The 17,828-nt window shown below is 42.9% G+C and overlaps 1 protein-coding gene across 16 annotated transcripts in view; it reads left to right on the forward strand.

Annotated features, from left to right (window-relative positions):
- CSMD1 (CUB and Sushi multiple domains 1) overlaps positions 1–17,828 on the forward strand; it is a 1,616,238-nt gene that overhangs the window by 1,178,201 nt on the left and 420,209 nt on the right. For all 16 annotated transcript variants that reach the window (XR_005595828.1, XM_039529053.1, XM_039529047.1 and 13 more), the window contains one exon: positions 9,717–9,886. Coding sequence is in view for 15 of the 16 variants with exons in the window: in XM_039529053.1 (XP_039384987.1) it covers positions 9,717–9,886 (170 nt within the window). In the remaining variant the exon portion in view is untranslated. The remainder of the gene's footprint in view (positions 1–9,716; positions 9,887–17,828) is intronic.

A 17,828-nucleotide genomic window follows, 5' to 3' on the forward strand; every position in this document is an offset into this window, starting at 1 on the left:
CCAGTTTTCAAAGTGATTATTCACTGGGAGAAAATTTATATACAAAAGAGGAGAATGTGAATGACTGTATCAGCTATTTAGTAGTTGCATTAGCTACTTTGCACAGAAGGTGTTGCTGTGGATGGCAGTAGCTTTAAACAAAACAAAACACTTCTAAATTAAAGGAAAATGAAAAGATAGACTAAGATACTTCAAAGATAAATGTTGCAACAGTTGTAAATTTTAAGAAATCTACCTTATGATTATTTCATATGTACCTCATGTGGCTCTGTACACATACACAGTACTATATAGTGGCAGATCAGCATGAAACACACAATACATCCATGCCCTGAAGGACATAAAATAGAAGGGTCTGATTCTGCAAATATAGAATATGGGACCAGATCCCCAGCAGGTGTAAATTAGTGTAGCTCCAGTAACTTGACTATAGCTACATTGATTTGCACTAACTGAGTCAGTGGCCCAAACTGTTTATAGAATCAGATTCCATGGCCTGATGGGACCTTAATAATCATCTAGTCTGACTTCCAGTATAACACAGGTCATAGAACTTCCCCAAAATAATTCCTAGAACATCTCTTTTTAGGAAAAAAACCTGATCTTGATTTGACAATTTTCAGTTATTTAAGAATCCACCATGACCTTTGGTGAACCATTATCAGGATTCTTTTTTCCTAATTTACCTAAAAAACTCCTTGTCATTAAGATTAATAGGGATTACTCCCAGTAGTAATTACTATGTCAGTTAGTTTTTGCCGGATGAGGTCCTAAAATCATAAAGACAAAGGGAATATTGTGGCGTGAAGCATGGGTGGAACATAAGGAGAAGAGGAATATAGGTGGTATTTGCATAGATGTAAGTAGCGATGAAGTTAATAGGTGGAGGCTTCAAGGACCTTGAACTTCATATGGAAGACAAGTGACTGTTGTTGCCATTCAGGGAGTTTCACATAGCTCTGATGTATACATAAATGGTTTCCTGTGTCCACGAAAGTTTGGCAAGGCTGGTTTTGTCATCATTGTTGTTCAGTATCAGCCTCGATTGGTCAATGGATAAACTTGAAGAGGCACCTGTTGGTGTCATTGAGCTGAACACCATTCTCATTTGAATTCTTGAATATGTCAGTGACTTTGTCTTGTTGGATCAGTTTGTTGAATCACTACAGCTCATGGCTGATTTTGTCAGGAAAGAAGCAGCACACATTGGTCTGGTTATTAATCTGGATGAAACTAAGCCCTTGGCCATTACTATCAAGCAGACTCCAGCTCCAGATTACAATCATTTTAGGATTAACCTATCTAGAAAGGGCATTGAGCAGATGGCAATTGTGAAATATTTGGGCAGAATCATAGACAGTACTGGAGGATGCTATAAAGATGCAGACACTCGTATAAGCAGCAGCTGTTGTCATGTTTTGAGCCCTTCAGCAACTTCTGTGGGGACATCATGACATCAAACTTTTTAGGAAGCAGGGGATCTAAAAACTCATGGTTATGGCAACTCTATTGTATGGAAGTGAAACATGGGTGCTGAGGAAGGCTGAAGAACACCGGACTCACATTTTCAGTTCTCGTTGTCTTCCTCAGATGCTCCATCTCAAGAGTCAGGCCATGATCAGAAAGAAGGATATTTAAAGCCTAATCCAACAACTGTCTCAGTCAGCATGGGTTTTGTTTCTGCAACTTCATTGATATGGACATTGTTGCAGTTATGACAATATCCTGGACAAACCTTATGAATTTAAACCTTGCTGAATTAATTTTAAGTATTTTGAGAGTCCATATTTTTAAAATGTTTGTGTACCATTGCGAGCTTTTTAAAATCGTGAACTTTTAAAATTAAGTGAATTTCCCAGGAAATCTCTAGAAGGAGTGGATATGCTAATATAATGCCTCTGTTTATCAGCTTCTTTGAAGCTTCATCCTGGAGTGTGGACCCATTGTCTTGCAGATGACCTATTCAAAGAGCCAAACTGGATAAATGAATGGCTCTCTTACTCATGAGGTTGCTTATTTTTAGCTGAAGTTGTGATGAACCTGTGACCACAAGAAAAACTACTAATCATCAACCAGAATCCATGTTGGAGTTTGGGTGTTCTCTAGTAAACTGATTAGCATGTGTGTGTATTCTTTTATTGTTTTAATAAGTCCTCTCTCTTTTTTTGTATCTTAAGAATAAAAGGTGCTTGCTTAGAAATAGCTATATGGTAGCTTAACTGTGAAAATTACACTGTGCCATCTCTGAAGAGAAGGCAAAATAGCCTCCTTAGGCATCCAGTATTTTGCTGGGAATATCATAGGGTAGGCTGGGAACTCTTCAGCCTTGAAATACCTCGGGTGAAAGGGATAAATACATGTCTTTTCACTCAAGAGCGGCAAGAGCTGTGCAGCTGGAAGCATGAGAGTGGATTTCCCCCTGCTGGATCACTGAGGGATAATACAGGTGTAGTTGCCCTGAACTGCGATAGACATACTATTAGAATGGAAGACCAATGAATTCCAAAGTTTGTGTACCAAGCAATACCTCTACACAGCTGACAATGACCTGGATGCCAAAAGCTTTGGTGGCACAATAAGACTGTCAGCGGTGGACATAAACTTGGGGGGAGGGATAGCTCAGCGGTTTGCTAAAACCCAGGGTTATGAGTTCAATCCTTGAGGGGGGGCCATTTAGGGAAGTGGGGTAAAAACCTGTCTGGGGATTGGTCCTGCTTTGAGTGGGGGGTTGGACTAAATGACCTTCTGAGGTCCCTTCCAACCCTAATCTTCTATGATAATATACAACCAGACCACCTTAAGTACCTTGCAAAAGAGTAATTCAGGTGGTACTCAATTGGCAAGAAGACCATGCCTCTGCAATTTTACGTGATGATGATGATGGAGTGGGATCTGGTTAAGGGGAACTTTGCCCTAGACTATGATTTTAGTAAATTAGAGAGGTCAGGGAAGAGGGTATGGTTGTAAATATTGTGGAACATATTTTGGAAAACAAAGGGGTCATAACAATTTGGTAAACTTATTTTTTGAATCCTCATCAACAATCCTCATACTTCCCCATCTATTATTTCCAGCTATTGGTTGTCGTCATATCTACCTTTAGATTGTATACCCTTTGGGGTAGGAAATGTTTCTAGACATATCTTCAATAAAGCCTCCTGTACACAGTAGCCACTAAGAAATAATAATGATCATGGTTTCTTCCCCATTAAAATAATAATTCTTTATACAAGTCATCTTCCTAATTGGGAATCATATTTAATAGGTTTACAGTTATTGCTTTTTGAGGTTAGTTCAGTGTTAATTTTATATTACTTCACAGATATTAATACTGCAGGGCTATACCTGTTTTGTTTGTACTACTACTGGTATCGTGTATATCCTCCTGGTTATCATTTGATTACTGTAGGTATATATTTTTTTGAAGGATGAATTCAAACTGGAACAGGTTCAGAGATGGGCTACTAGGATGATCCGAGGAATGGAAAACCTGTCTTATGAAAGGAGACTCAAAGAGCTGGGTTTGTTTAGCCTAACCAAAAGAAGGTTGATAGGGGATATGCTTGCTCTTTATAAATATATCAGAGGGATTATTATTAGGGAGGGAAACAGGTTTGTTTAAGGTGGGCCCCCCAAGCAAAATGGCCCTACAGCTATATGCGTCAAAGCGACAAAATTACATCCAAAATTAAAAAAAAAAAAAGCTTTAAAAGTGGAAAACAAGAATGTAGTATTATATTTCATTTGCATCTGTTGTATTGTATTAGTATATCTGTTGTATTTTCTGTTGTATGTGTGTGTTGTTGTTCCTTTGTGCCCCCCTGGGACTGTGCCTCAAAGGTGTTGGGGACAAAGAAGAAGGTGAAGGTGTTGGAGAGAAGACCCCAGCAGAGAGAGAGGACAGAGGGAGGAGGTGGAGCTGGCTGGGAGATGTGGAGAGATTTGTGGTGGAGACCCCCACCCCCAAGACAGAACTTGGCCCCTGTTTTCTGTCTTTACCTGCTCTGTTCTGCTGTCTTTCTGTTCTGTCCCGTCACCTTCTGTTTCCTCTCTTTTTCCTCTCTGTCTGACTGTCACTCTGGCTGCTGCAGAGTTGGGGTGCAGCGACCTCTGGTTGCCACAGACCCTGCCTGGCAGACAGACCAGCCTGGGCAGACTCACTTTGGAAAGTGCATGACCTGAGAAGGCAGTCAGACCAGCAGGGGGACAGACCCAGGATGAGCTGAGAGCCCCGAGAGAGAGGGAGGTCCTGAGAGGAGGCTGCTGGAGATGTTCCAAAGCATTCCAGCCACAGCATTCCCAGCATCACAGCATTTCTTCCACGCACCTCAACTCCCTCTCCTCCCTCTCCTTCACTCTCCTCTTCCAGGGAGGCCACCTCCCCTCTCTGTTCTCTTCTTCCTTCACCCTTCAGTTGGCACCTTGCCGGGGAAACTGATTTGGGGAAAATAAAACTTGCCGTGGCAACGAGCTGAGTGAAGCTTGAATTTGAGATTGAGCCAGTGGAGTGCTGGAGGGGCAGGGGTGGGAGGGGCATGGGGGGGGGGATGGGGGGGGGGGGGCTGGGGAGCTGAGCATGGAGGCTGGTGGAGTGCTGGTGGAGAGGCGCGTGGTGGCGGGTGGGGGGTTGGAGGGGGGGTTGGGGGGGTCAAGGGACAAGACAAGGAGGGGGGGGGACAAGGGGAGGGGGAGGAAGGGGGCAGTCAGGGGGCAGCAGTCAGGGGGAGGCATGGGGGGAGTAGGAGAAGAGGTTTATCAGGGGGGAGGAGGGGGGGGGGGTGGGTGGGGGGGTGGGGGGGAGGGGGGGGGTTGGGGACAAGGAGAGGAGGCTTAGATAGGGGGCTGAGGTCCCAAGGGGCAGTTAAATCTCAGCCCAGGCTGCTGGTCAGAGGACTCTGGGCTGCCTGCAATCAGGCTGGGCTGGGGCTCTGCAGGCAGGCAGCCCCCAGCTCTCCCCTGCCGCTGCGCTGGAAATAAAACTGGGGGCTGGCAGCAGCACAGCAGGGAGAAAAACCTAGCTCAAATATTGCTGGAGCAGAGCCATGGAGGGAAAGGAATTATTTAAGCTTAGTACCAATGTGGACACAAGAACAAATGGGTATACACTGGACACCAGGAAGTTTACACTTGAAATTATACAAAGGTTTCTAACCATTAGAGGAGTGAAGTTCTGGAACAGCCTTCCAAGGGGAGTAGTGGTGGCAAAAGATATATCTGTCTTTAAGACTAAGCTCGATAAGTTTATGGAAGCGATGGTATGATGGGATAGCCTAATTTTGGCAATTAATTTTGGCAATTGATCTTTGATTATCAGCAGGTAAGTATGCCCAGTGGTCTGTGCTGGGATGTTAGATGGGATGGGATCTGAGTTACTGCAGATAATTCTTTCCTGGGTGCTGGCGGGTGAGTCTTGCCCACATGCTCAGGGTTTAACTGATCGCCATATTTGGGGTCGGGAAGGAATTTTCCTCCGGGGCAGATTGGCAGAGGCCCTGGAGGTTTTTTGCCTTCTTCTGCAGCATGGGGCATGGGTCACTTGCTGGAGGATTCTCTGCAGCTTGAGGTCTTCAAACCACAATTTGAAGACTTCAATAACTCAGACATAGGTTAGGGGTTTGTTATAGAAGTGGATGGGTAAGATTTTGTGGCCTGCTTTGTGCAGGAGGTCAGACTAGATGATCATAATGGTCTCTTCTGACCTTAAAGTCTATGAGTCTAAGTACTTTACAGCCAATGAGTTTTAGTTCTTTGGAGAAGATAGAGAGGCAACATGAATTGGGCCTAAGGAAACAAAGATATATATGTATTCCTCAAGGAATATTTTCATATCAATCTTTATCTGAGCAGACCTCTCTTTGTGGAAAAGTTTGTATAGGATACCTGAACTTTCTACATGAGAAGACTTCTTCAGTCTACTGCCAGAATTTTTGTTAATTATTTACAAAAAGAAGTCATCTGCAGTGATTCTTCACTGGATAAGTACTAATTTAAATGAAATGTATAATATTAAATTAAATGATAAATTCAGAAATATATGAAGTCATACCCCTCTACCCCGATATAATGCGGTCCTCGGGAGACAAAAAATCTGACCGCTTAATATAATGTGGTCTCACCTATAAAACTTGCTTCCCCCCCCCGTTCCTTGTTCCCTGACCACCCCCTCCAGAGACCCCCATCCCTAATTACCCGCAGGACCCCACCCCCTACCCAACACCCTGTCCCCTGACTGCTCCGACCCCTATTCACTGCCCCCCATCCCCCTCCATGCCCCCTGACAGGTCAGGCACTCACCGGCAGCAGCGGGAAGTAGAGCAGCCCAGCTCCAGTTCACTCCACTCCGCCAGCTCCCAGCGACGGCGCTCCGCTTCCCGCCGTCGGTGAGTGCAGGGAGGTTAGGGAAAGGACCTCTCCCTGCACTCACCTGCGGCAGGAAGTGGAGTGACGTGGCCCCAGCCCACTTTGCTTTTCTTGCTCCGGCCCCAGCCATGTTGCTGGAGGGCGCCTGGGGAAAGGTCCTGCACTCACCTGTGGCAGGAAGTGGAGCGCCATGGCTGGGAGCTGGCGGAGTGGAGCTGGCTGGGGTTGGGCTGCTCTGCTTCCTGCCGCTGCTGGTGAATGCAGGGAGGTTGGGTAAAGGATCCCTCTGCACTCACCGATGGCAGGAAGCAGAGCAGCCCGGCCCCAGCCCGCTCCATTCTGCCGGTTCCCAGCTGCGGCACTCCACTTCCCGCCACAGGTGAGTGCAGGGAGGTTGGGGAAAGGACACCCCCCGTACTCACCTGCGGCAGGAAGCGGAGCGCTGCAGCTGGGAGCTGGCGGAGTGGAGTGGGCTGGGGCTGGGCTGCTCTGCTTCCGTCACTGCTGGTGAGTGCGGGGGGATCCCTTCCCCCAAACCCTCTCCCCCAAGCGACATGGCTGGGGCTGGGGTGAGGAAAGCGGAGCGGGCTGCTCCCTCTCCCCGCTAATCCCCCTGGCCACTCTGGGACTGCGGGGTCCCCAAAAGTGCCCTCCCACAGCTCCTGCCTGGCGGGGGGGAGCCCCTGACCACCCTCAAGACCCTCTGCCCCTTATCAAACCCCCGGCCTGGCCCAGCACCCTTAACACGCTGCTCAGAGCAGCATGTCAGAGCTTTACCTCATTGTATGTGAATCCACCTTATATCAGGTCGCGTTATATTGGGGTATATCGCTTTGGGGTTTGCATCTACTGACTGTAATAATGGCACTGTATAGAATTGATTTTATATACTTAATTAGTTCCTTTCATAGATTCAGTAGGTTAAAATAGCATATCTATGACCATGTACAATATCTCTTGTATATGTGATAGAGCTTTTGTCGGGGAAGATATCTTGTCCTTACTTGGCTTGTGGAATTTATCTAAGATATCTTTTCTACCTATGACTATTGACTCAGTGGCAGATTCTCCAATCTACTAAAATTTCTTTGTGCCATATATGCAGGGCAAAGTGGCCTTAAGTTTGGCTGGAGATATCCATAGGAGAATCCCCCCCGATAGGAAAGCTATCTGCTGGTGCAGGTGGCTCTGCTGCCTACTCTAACTTCTGTCCCCCTTACCCAGAATTTAAGGGGAAAGGCAGTGCAACATCTGGGTAGGATGAGGAGGGGATGAAGCATGATGAAGTAGAGCTCCACTACATTTGATCCTCCACAAGTCGGGACTGACCTCTAACTTATGCCAAGGTGGGATGGCCCTGAATCAAGGAGTCACAACCCAGCTCCCTGATGCTTCCCTATCTAAACAGATCTCAAATAGAGAGCAGAATCAAGACTTATGTGTAAGATAGTCAATGTCGTCTCTTACTACTTCTTGTAATTGTTGGGAATATGTAATGAAATCAATTGTAGCAGAGGAATTTAAAAACAAAAACTGCAATATTCTTTAGGAGCCAGAAACTTCCAAAGTTGATAGTACCTGTCAAGGCCATACTTGGTTTTGGAGTCAGTCTTTTGGCAATTGATTATTTATATATAGATATAATATATGCATTTCTCCATGAGGATGTTTCCAGAAAAATGAATTAAAATTCCAGATCACATTGTGTTAAATTTTCAAAAGGGACCTCTAAACTTGTACCTCAAAATTATGCTTAGACCAACTTACAAATGCACATTCCCATTTGGAAGTGTGAATGCGTGCATTAGTTGAGAAACAACCTTTGACCGTGACCTAAGAATCTATTTTAAATCTACACAAGAGAGGATATCCAGAGAGACAGTTGAAACATTGCCATTAATCTGCTCACACATAGTATTTGAAATACCTGTGGTTGGAGGTTTACAAATTTCTTATTTCTTATTTCATTTGATGTGGGTCTGGGTCTGGCTCAGCATTTTTCACTCAGAACAATACACTGTATTTTATTTTTTTGCCTCATATTTGTTTTATTATTCAGTCCAATATAAATTATATATTTTAAAGTTCCTGTAGTATCTACATACCAGTTTGTGACTGTAGTTCAGAACAGGTAAATATAGTTCTGTATTTTTTTCCCCAAAGCTGCTAATATTTAGATTATCTGTTTTTAAACAGTATTTCATTCTTTTCTCCTTTGCTTAAGTCCTGAGTTTTGAAGTTATCATTTGTGACTTGGCATATCTATATTTCATTCTTGATATACTTTTGTTACCCTTCAATCAGAAAACAAGCTAAGTCCACAGCCTAAACCAGGGGTCGGCAACCTTTCAGAAGTGGTGTGCCGAGTCTTCATTTATTCACTCTGATTTAAGGTTTCGCGTGCCAGTAATACATTTTAACCTTTTTAGAAGGTCTCTTTCTCTAAGTCTATAATATATAACTAAACTGTTGTTGTATGTAAATTAAATAAGGTTTTTAAAATGTTTAAGAATCTTCATTTAAAGTTAAATTAAAATGTAGAGCCGCCAGACTGGTGGCCAGGACCCGGGCAGTGTGAGTGCCACTGAAAATCAGCTTGTGTGCCGCCTTCGGCCCATGTGCCATAGGTTGCCTACCCCTATCCTAAACCTTCACCTCATGCTGCACACCTTCCTTTTCAGACAGGCAATAAAATGACTCTCTTTACTGCTGAGAGGGAAGGGAAGGTCTTTTCTGTCCAACCTCCATACTGCTGGGAGAAGGCTTCATCCACTCTTCGGTTGTGAAGGAGGGTAGCTGTTGATTTCATCCTTGGCAGATGTCAGCAGCTTCTTCATTGCTGATGGAAGAAACTGTTCCAATAGCTATCATACTGTCCGATATTTGTGTTTTTACCTTAGGACTTGACTCTCCATTTTGTCTAGTATTTTTTATCAGGTAAAAGAGGGAGTCAATGTGATCAGTGCTCCCCTTATTTCTGCCTAAGACCAGAACAGCTGTCAGATGTGCTTCAACAAAACATTGAATTTCTATGTGATCAGTCCTCCCACCTTATTTGGGAGGGTTGATCTGCTGAGAGAACTAATAGGGACATTGAAGGCTAAGGGGAATAGACCGAGGTAACCTGAATTTCCCTTAGTCTAAAAGCAAAGCATGTGGTGGTTGTTTCTGTGGTCGTTGTTTTGGTAGTTTGTCAGTCGAAGGTAAGTACAGAAGTAACATTTCTCTCAGATAGTCTCTATTACTTAAGTACTATAAAAGAGACAGTGTTAGGTTTGAATATAATCATTATTTTGTATTCTTGAAATGGATAATCCACCTTTTTAATTTATTTTTAATGTGCCTATTTCCTTTAGCTGAATGTGGAGCAAGTGTCTCTGGAAATGAAGGAACATTGCTGTCTCCAAATTTTCCATCTAACTATGACAACAACCATGAATGCATCTATAAAATTGAAACAGAGGCTGGTAAAGGGATCCATCTTAGAGCCAGGACCTTTCAACTGCATGAAGGAGACATTGTTAAGGTAAAAGAAAATCTGTTTCATTGTCTACTACCGTCTCCCCTCACTTTACATGAGCAATTGGGGTGTGTGTGCGTGTGTGCGTGTGTGCCTGTGCGTGTGTGTATGGAAATGAAATAGAGAATGAAATTTTATATATATACATACATAGAAAATTAAATTTAATTTTCTATTTCATTTGTACTTAATATAAAGAAACATGATACTGGTCAGCTGTGATTTATATGCATGTGTGTGTAAATATATATAAATACACGCACATATATAGCGATAGATAGATAGATGTATGGATAGATAGATATACAACTCTCTCTCGCTGTGTGTGTGTTTAAAATATATTTTGCTACATATAATATAACCCATAGCTGACAGGCTTCACCTTTGTTTATATTAAATGCAAATGAAATAGGGAAATGCATTAAGCTTGCAATACAGCAAGTAGAAATATCATGCTATTATAATGATGACGATGAAAAGAAAACCTAAATTGTGAACCTGAATAATTTAATAAATTGATTTCTATCCACAGTGAACATGTTTATATCTACAGAGTTGTGAGTACTTTGTGAGGGCAGTATCTGATCCTGGACACCCCTTTTATTCTTAAGGTTTTGCTTTTCCAGTTTTTTAACCTGTGCAATAATATTAATTAAGACATGACCAAATTATGAATATCCATTTCACCATTGAAAAATGTGAGGGGTATAATCACCCACTGATCATGTGCTTTATTGACTACAAAGAAGTGTTTGATACCATCCAACATGACTAACTTTTGAGGATAGTGGCTGGCATAGGGATTTCAGAGCACCTCATTGAACTCATCACAAGTCTCTACTACCACCAGCAGACCATGGTGTGAACAGTAGTAGGCAGCACTGGTCAGGATGTGAAACAAGGATGTATTTTGCCCCAAGCCTCTTTAATATATATATACCTAATTTATTATGAGACAAGCCTTGGAATGTTTTGATAAAGGAGCTGGGATTTCCATCACTGTCAGATCTGCTGATAACACAACATTCTTTGCTGCAACTACTGATGCAATGCAACAAATGTTGGAGTATGTAAAAACAACTAGTGAGGAATATGAGCTACTCCTGAATGTGATTAAATCAAAATGTATTTACATTGATACTAGCAAAAACAGGATGCAAGACAACATCATGATTAACAGACAAGCTGTATAAACAGTAGATAAATTTAATTGTCTCAGATCGTATATATCCAGCCAACAAGGCTATCCTAAAGAAATCAGAAGACGACTAGGGATGGCTCGCTCAGCTATTGACTTCTGTAAGAAAATGTGGAAGAAACATGGCATCTCAAAATGTACGAAGGTGTGTCTAGCGAAAAGCCTTATTTTTTACTGTAGAGATTTATGGATGTGAATCGTGGGACGTTAATTCTTTAGACAAGAAGAAAACTGAACAATTGAAATGTGGTGCTGCTGAAGACTCTTGCATATCTCCTGGATGGAAACAAAGATGAATGCTTATATTAGAAATATTGGAGAGAAATAGACCCTGATGTTGGAAATCAAAGCTACAAAATTATGTGCTTTGGTCATATTAGGCGTAGAGGTTGGAAATAGCTTTGAGAAAGTTATTGAAGGAATGGTGGAAGGTCATCATCATAGGGGATAACCAGCGAGGAGATGGATGGATGTGTATTGCAGATCACTGGAAGTTAGTGCTCAAAATTTTGTAAAGGCTTCTGAAAATTCCATGATGCATTGATATTCATACATGAATAAATGTATTTAACAGTGTTAATTTAATTTAAAAGTATTTTCTTTGCTCATTTGAGAAGCGAAGAGCTATATTCCTGTTGTTAGTGCTGTGGAGTGTTGTTAAGGCTGCTAAGTGCTGCTATTTCTGGACCTAGTGTTAGCTGCACTAGCAGAGAGTGCAGATGGCAGATTCAGCAGACTTTGATGTTAGATGTTATTCATAAAGAAAGACCATAGGTTAGGTTTGGTGATGAAGGCACTTGGCCAGGTTTATTGTCGACAAAGCACAGTACTATTTCCTTAGCTCAAAGGTTACAGGTACACTAACACATGTATGCTTGCGACAATGGTACCAATTCAATCAGCACACCGCGAAGCTGTCCCTCCTATGACTTCTCCTTTTATACATTGATACAGACAAGTTATATATTACAGTCTATATATTGCTGCCAACCTTGAATCTGCTTGTTCGAACAAAACATTTTCATCTATTACCCTGTCATCCCCTCCTTATCTTAAGAGGGGCTGGTTTGTTCTTGTACCATCTCTTGTGGAATTTGTTTACGCAGCTACTTGAGAACTCTGGGTTTTCTGGTACTATCCTCTATCATCAGGAATGTGCTTACTTGGTGAGCTGACACCTAGTGTGTTACTATTCTGCCAAAGCCAGGCCTACTTTCATTCACCCTTTCTGCTATGCCTAGGGCTCCAACAAGACCTACAAGTCTGTAACGCTAATACTGTTGCAACAAAGACCCAGACCTATGATTACAGAAGGCCTGTTTTGCCTCTCTTACCTCTCTAAATAGTCCCATTGAGAAATAATACTTTGAAAATCTACTTTCATATTTTTAATGTACCTATGGGCATAATTTTTTATACCCCTCATGACTTTTTAATAATTACTCTTATATTTTACAAGGCACAAAAATACATAACTGATCTAAATTATCTAGTATATCCTAAATTACTACTTCATATTTATGTTTCTGACTTCTAGACATTGGACAGTGCTTGAAGTTATCACATAACTGAGTTTGGTTATATAACTTCCAGGTTTTGACTTTCATGATTATGTTCTGGTTTTGATGACAGCAATAACTGTTTACTTTTGTGGCCTGGCTGTGCCATCGAATAGTTGGTTACCCCACAAATAGTTCCATTGATTTAATGATTAAAGGGTCAAAATGGAATTGCCTTACTCTTGTGTGGTTTCCTATTGATGTCAATGAGGCTACTCATGTGAATAAGGAAATCAAAATTGGGTCCTATACTGTATATGCTCTGAAAAATATAGTATAGATATTGATGGATATAAGGAAAGAGGGAGATATTAGAAAAGAGGAATGGGAGGGTGTGTCAATGTTTCCCACTTTTTCAAAGGGAGAAACTGGTATCTCTGTCAAGAAAAGGATTTGTTTAATAAACCCCAAAATGGTATTTTGAATTATGGAGCCAAATTTTCCCAAAATTTATGTTGGATTCTGATGACAGAAATCAGGGAGCTGGGCACCTGCTGGTAGAAAACCCACTTATCTCTGTGTGAGGTAGGTTGGAGGTGTGGGAGTGTAGGAAATGGCCACAACCTCACCCTATGCTGGACGATCTAGAGAGGGCCAAGTATTGCCCAAAAAGTGAATATAGAAGACTGGGAACAGGTAGCATGTAGGATGCATGAGTCCTCAGTGTAGTCTCTGTTGGCTGGTCCCTTACTGGTACTTAAGGCCCAGATCCTAGGCTGCAGCTGCTGCATTCAGCCCAGTTTAGGAGGTAGAGTGCAAAGGTAGCTTTAAGATTTTCATCCCACAGTTCTTGGGTAATTTGGGTGCTGGCTGCCAAAAACTTCTACGTCCGTGTCCTTCTGGCAACCCAGAATCATCAGGAAATAAGACTGAATTGATGATGCCTCCATTTGCCAGAAGCATGTTTTTTGTGCCAGGGTCAAGGGAGCTGTTGCAAGGGGAATCCTCCTCTGGTTGGTTAAGCAGTTTTTAGGGAAGCTGTCTCATCACGTGTGGAAATCTATGCCTAAGACTATACTCCCCTAGTGTAACTCCTAAGAAGAAACTAAATTACCTTTCTCCACTCAGCTCTACTTTTAGAGGTATAAGTGGCCTATTGCAATTTAATAATCTTCTTTCGGTGACTGTCCATGTGTGTTTCACTTCTGGTGCCCATGTGCCTCCATGTACATGAAATTGGATTCTTTTGGCCAGCAGTGTCTGTAGTTGTCCTGTACCCAGAGTGTCCTCCCATCCTCCCCCTACATCCTCAAGGGCATAAAGGGCAGAGCAGGCCCAACAGCCCTTTTGTTATTTCTTACCACTTGTGGCTGCAAAATGGAAGCCCGCAGTGTCCATGTCCCTGGATCCTGTGCAAAACAATTAATCTTATTTGTACATAGTTATTGACGTTTGTGTTAGTGTATGTGGCGGGACAATGACTCACCGACACGGCCCCTCCTGCTGCTTGTCCTAGGAATTAGCTCTTCTAGCCCAGAGCGCCCTCTGCAGGCTGGTGACTCACCTGCCACTGGCCCCCGTGTCCCTTCTATGTCAGGGTTCTGCTCCCAGCAGTAACCCACAGTCTGGGTCTCCCCACCCAGGGGAACCCCCAACCCACTATCCCCACCTTGCCTCAGTGGCTACTGCCAGTCCCATTTAGCCCCCGTTCACAGGGGCAGACTGCAGTCTGTAAACCACTCATCACCGGCAAGGTGGGTCAGACCAACTGCCTCTGCCTATTCCTGGGTTCCCCTCTGCAGCCCTAGTACCTTTGTGGGACCTTAACTTGGCTTGAACCCTGGGGCTTTGCTAGGCTGGAACTCCCCAGCTCCCTTTGCCCTTCCCCAGCACTGCTCCACCCTAGGTACCCTTCTCAGATTCCCAGGCAGCCAGGTCCTTCCCTCTCTAGGGAGCTAGAGAGAGAGCGCGTGTCCTTCTGGCCCACTGCCCTCTTATATGGGCCAGCTGGGCCCTGATTGCACTGGCTGCAGCTGTAGCTGCTTTCCCAATTAGCCCAGCCTTTCCCTTGCCACAGCCCTCCAGGGCAGGAGCTGGGTAACCACTCCACTACAGTGTATAACAATGTAGGAATGCCCACTGGCAATACACCAACAACAAACAACAACAAAAATATTCTCTTAATGTGAGGGAATCTTTCATAGTCCTGGGAGTTATTACTGTAACTAAACTGAAGTCTCCCAACTTCAAGAACTGCCCTTTGTGTGAAGTGGTTATGCTGCTTAACAATGGTCACTTAAAATGTCTTTTTGCTTTGGGGAAGGGCACATCCCAAAGAATGGCTCTGTCTGTCATTCCTTGTCAAAAAGAACAGATAAAATTAGAGATTCACCTCATATATTTTTCTGTTAGTTCATTCCATAAGGCCTGCTTCTGGTCCTACCAGAAGGAGGCAAAGATCACCCCATCTCACTCCCTCAAAGGGTAGCTCTGGGCCTAGTATATGTCTACACTGAATTTTAAACCCAGAGCAGTGAGCCTCAGAGGCCAGGGTCTAGAGACTCGTGCTATAGTGTTAAAAACAGCTGTGTAGACTTCGGACTCAGGCTACCAAATTGGCCAGTTCCTTTATTGACAACATACTACAGGATCAACTAGAGAAATTTTGGGTTATCCTCTCTGAAGAGCAGCTGATTTGAAGAACAGCATTGTAGGGGTCGATATGGTGGACCATTCCATATCCACACCAGTCATTATGCACCATGCTTCCTGGCTTAAAGCCTTTGGAATCCTGAGAGAAGTTCAAAACAGTGGTGAGGGTTTCCCCTTCGATGGAATAAAGCAGTTTAGTGAATCTACAAACAAATGCTTACATTTCCTGAAGGATTCAAGGGCCACACTTTGCTCAGTGGAAATCTGTATCTCTGCAAACAAGAGAGAATTTAGTAGATCACAGACAACACAAAGATCTCATCCTGCTCAGTTTCTTACCTGTCAATGAATAGAAGTCCTTAAGAGACTGCTATTTAAGAAAAGACCTCCAGCCTTCATGGTAACAACAGTGTAGCTTTCAACTTTGAGAAAACACTTGTTTTGATTATTTGATCAGGGTTGTGAACTGTCCCATCATCTGGATCATCAACTGCACTGTTTTACACATCTCCTCCAATTCTTTGTGGAGCATCTTTCTCATTTCATTTCATTCCATCTGTCACCGTGCCTCAGCGGGTCACAGTTCAGGATACCAGATTTAGGACAAACTGTCAAGAAATAGGGCAGGCTCACCCCAAAGTGAGATACTTTTGTTACTGGCTTGGTGTAACATTCTGTCTCACAATACTGGTTAACAAGAGGTAAAAAATGCAATCTCCTTAGGCATTTGAGCACTTATTTCATCACCCAGACACTAGACTTTATGATGAGTGGTTATTGAAATCCAGTTTAATCAAACAAAGGGTCATTCTGATCCCTGGAGATCAGCCACACAACCAGGTCAATAGATATCTCAGATCTTACCCAATAATCACGCCGTTGCCAATCTAATATCTAAAAGGTTTATTTATAAGAGAAAGTCATTATTGCATGTATATGGTCTATGTTCTTATATCAGGTTTGTAGCAGTGATGTTACAGACTGCTGGCTTGAAAAGTCTCTGGTAACTTCCAAAAGATTGGAAGGTCCTCAGTCCATTGATTGAAATGCTTCTTTTACTGTAAGTCCATTGTCCAGAGATCAGAGCAGGAAAGAGGCAAAATGGAGATGTTTTTAGACTTTTTTTATATCTACTCCCATGTGGAGGGGATGCTCTCAGTCTTAGTTTGTGGAAAATTACAGGCACAAGATGGCGTCCAGGGTCACATGAGCTAGTCACATGCCCTTTCATGAATACTCATAGGACAGCCATTACCCATATTCTTGCTAAAGCATACCCAGGAAGGCTCACTGGGTGGGGACAAGCTTTTTCTATGGCCCATTGTGTTCTGTAATGGGCCATCAAATTGCATAGTCCATTCACAATGTGCTGGCTAGACTGGATGTAAACTACCTTGTGCCTGTTAACCCAGAAGCAAACACATTTGAAATACTGGTACATGGTCAATATTCATAACTGTAGATACAAAGATTATACATGCATACAAATACGATAATCATACTCAACAAATCATAACCTTTACATTAACACCTTAGATTATATACTTTGTACAAGATTTGTTGCAACTGTCTAACAGCAACAGTATTAATGATATAAATGGTCATGTTTCAATCATACAGCATCACACCTTCCTAGACTAATAGCTTATTTTACCAGATCTTTGTCTACTTCTATAGTTCTGATAAAGAATTTTCCAATTGAAGAAATTTGTAGAGCTATTATATGGGCACACACAGAACAGATGCTACCTTTGAAACTGCTGTTCTTCAAAAAAGCCTTAAACCGAGCTCCTAAGCAGCCACCTCCAAGGATATTGCTTGGGAATCACGTGAAGTGGCTCACTCCTAGAGACATTCTTTGAAGAAGGAGGAGAAGTTACTTACCTTGTATAGTAACTTGAGTTCCTTGAGATGTTTGTCCCTACGGGTACTCTACTACTTGCCCTCCTTGCCCTCTGCTTCAGAGTCTCATCTTGACAGGAATTTGTGGTGGAGAAGAAACTGAGGTGTGTTTGTCCAACATTACCCTATATACCCTCAGTATAGGGCACGAGGATATTTAGGGTGCATGTTTGGACTAAATGGGCACTGGTACCAAAAGTCTCTGATGAAAGGCACATGAGTTGCATGTGCACCTAAAGTGGAGCACATATAAAGACAAATATCTTGAAGAACTCCAGGTCCCGAACGAGGTAAGTAACCTACACTTTTCTTCATCAGCCTCCAAATGCCGCAGGAAGGTGTCCACTGCCTACTTTCCGATGTCCCATTCCTATGAACTTTTGGCTCTGACAGAAGTTTCTGTTATGACAGGTATAGAGGTTCTAAGGTTGCATGCCCCATGGCATGCACTCCCTAGGCCCCAGTTCTCATTCCCATCCCAGTTCTGAGCCTACAGAGCCATTGGTGCATGCAGCCTGACAGAAGAATTTTATCTGTTGCCCATTTGAGGATGAGATTCACCTCCCTTTCAATAGCTCACATAGATCCTTAGACATAGGTGTTGCTCTCCCACACTGAGCAACAAGAGTAGGTATCAAATTAAAAGCAACCTCAGACTAATAGGCAGAAAATTTTGACAGGTATTGCCTTATCTTCT

The sequence above is a fragment of the Mauremys reevesii genome, linkage group 3 (assembly GCF_016161935.1).
Source record: "Mauremys reevesii isolate NIE-2019 linkage group 3, ASM1616193v1, whole genome shotgun sequence".
NCBI classification, from domain to species: domain Eukaryota; kingdom Metazoa; phylum Chordata; order Testudines; family Geoemydidae; genus Mauremys; species Mauremys reevesii.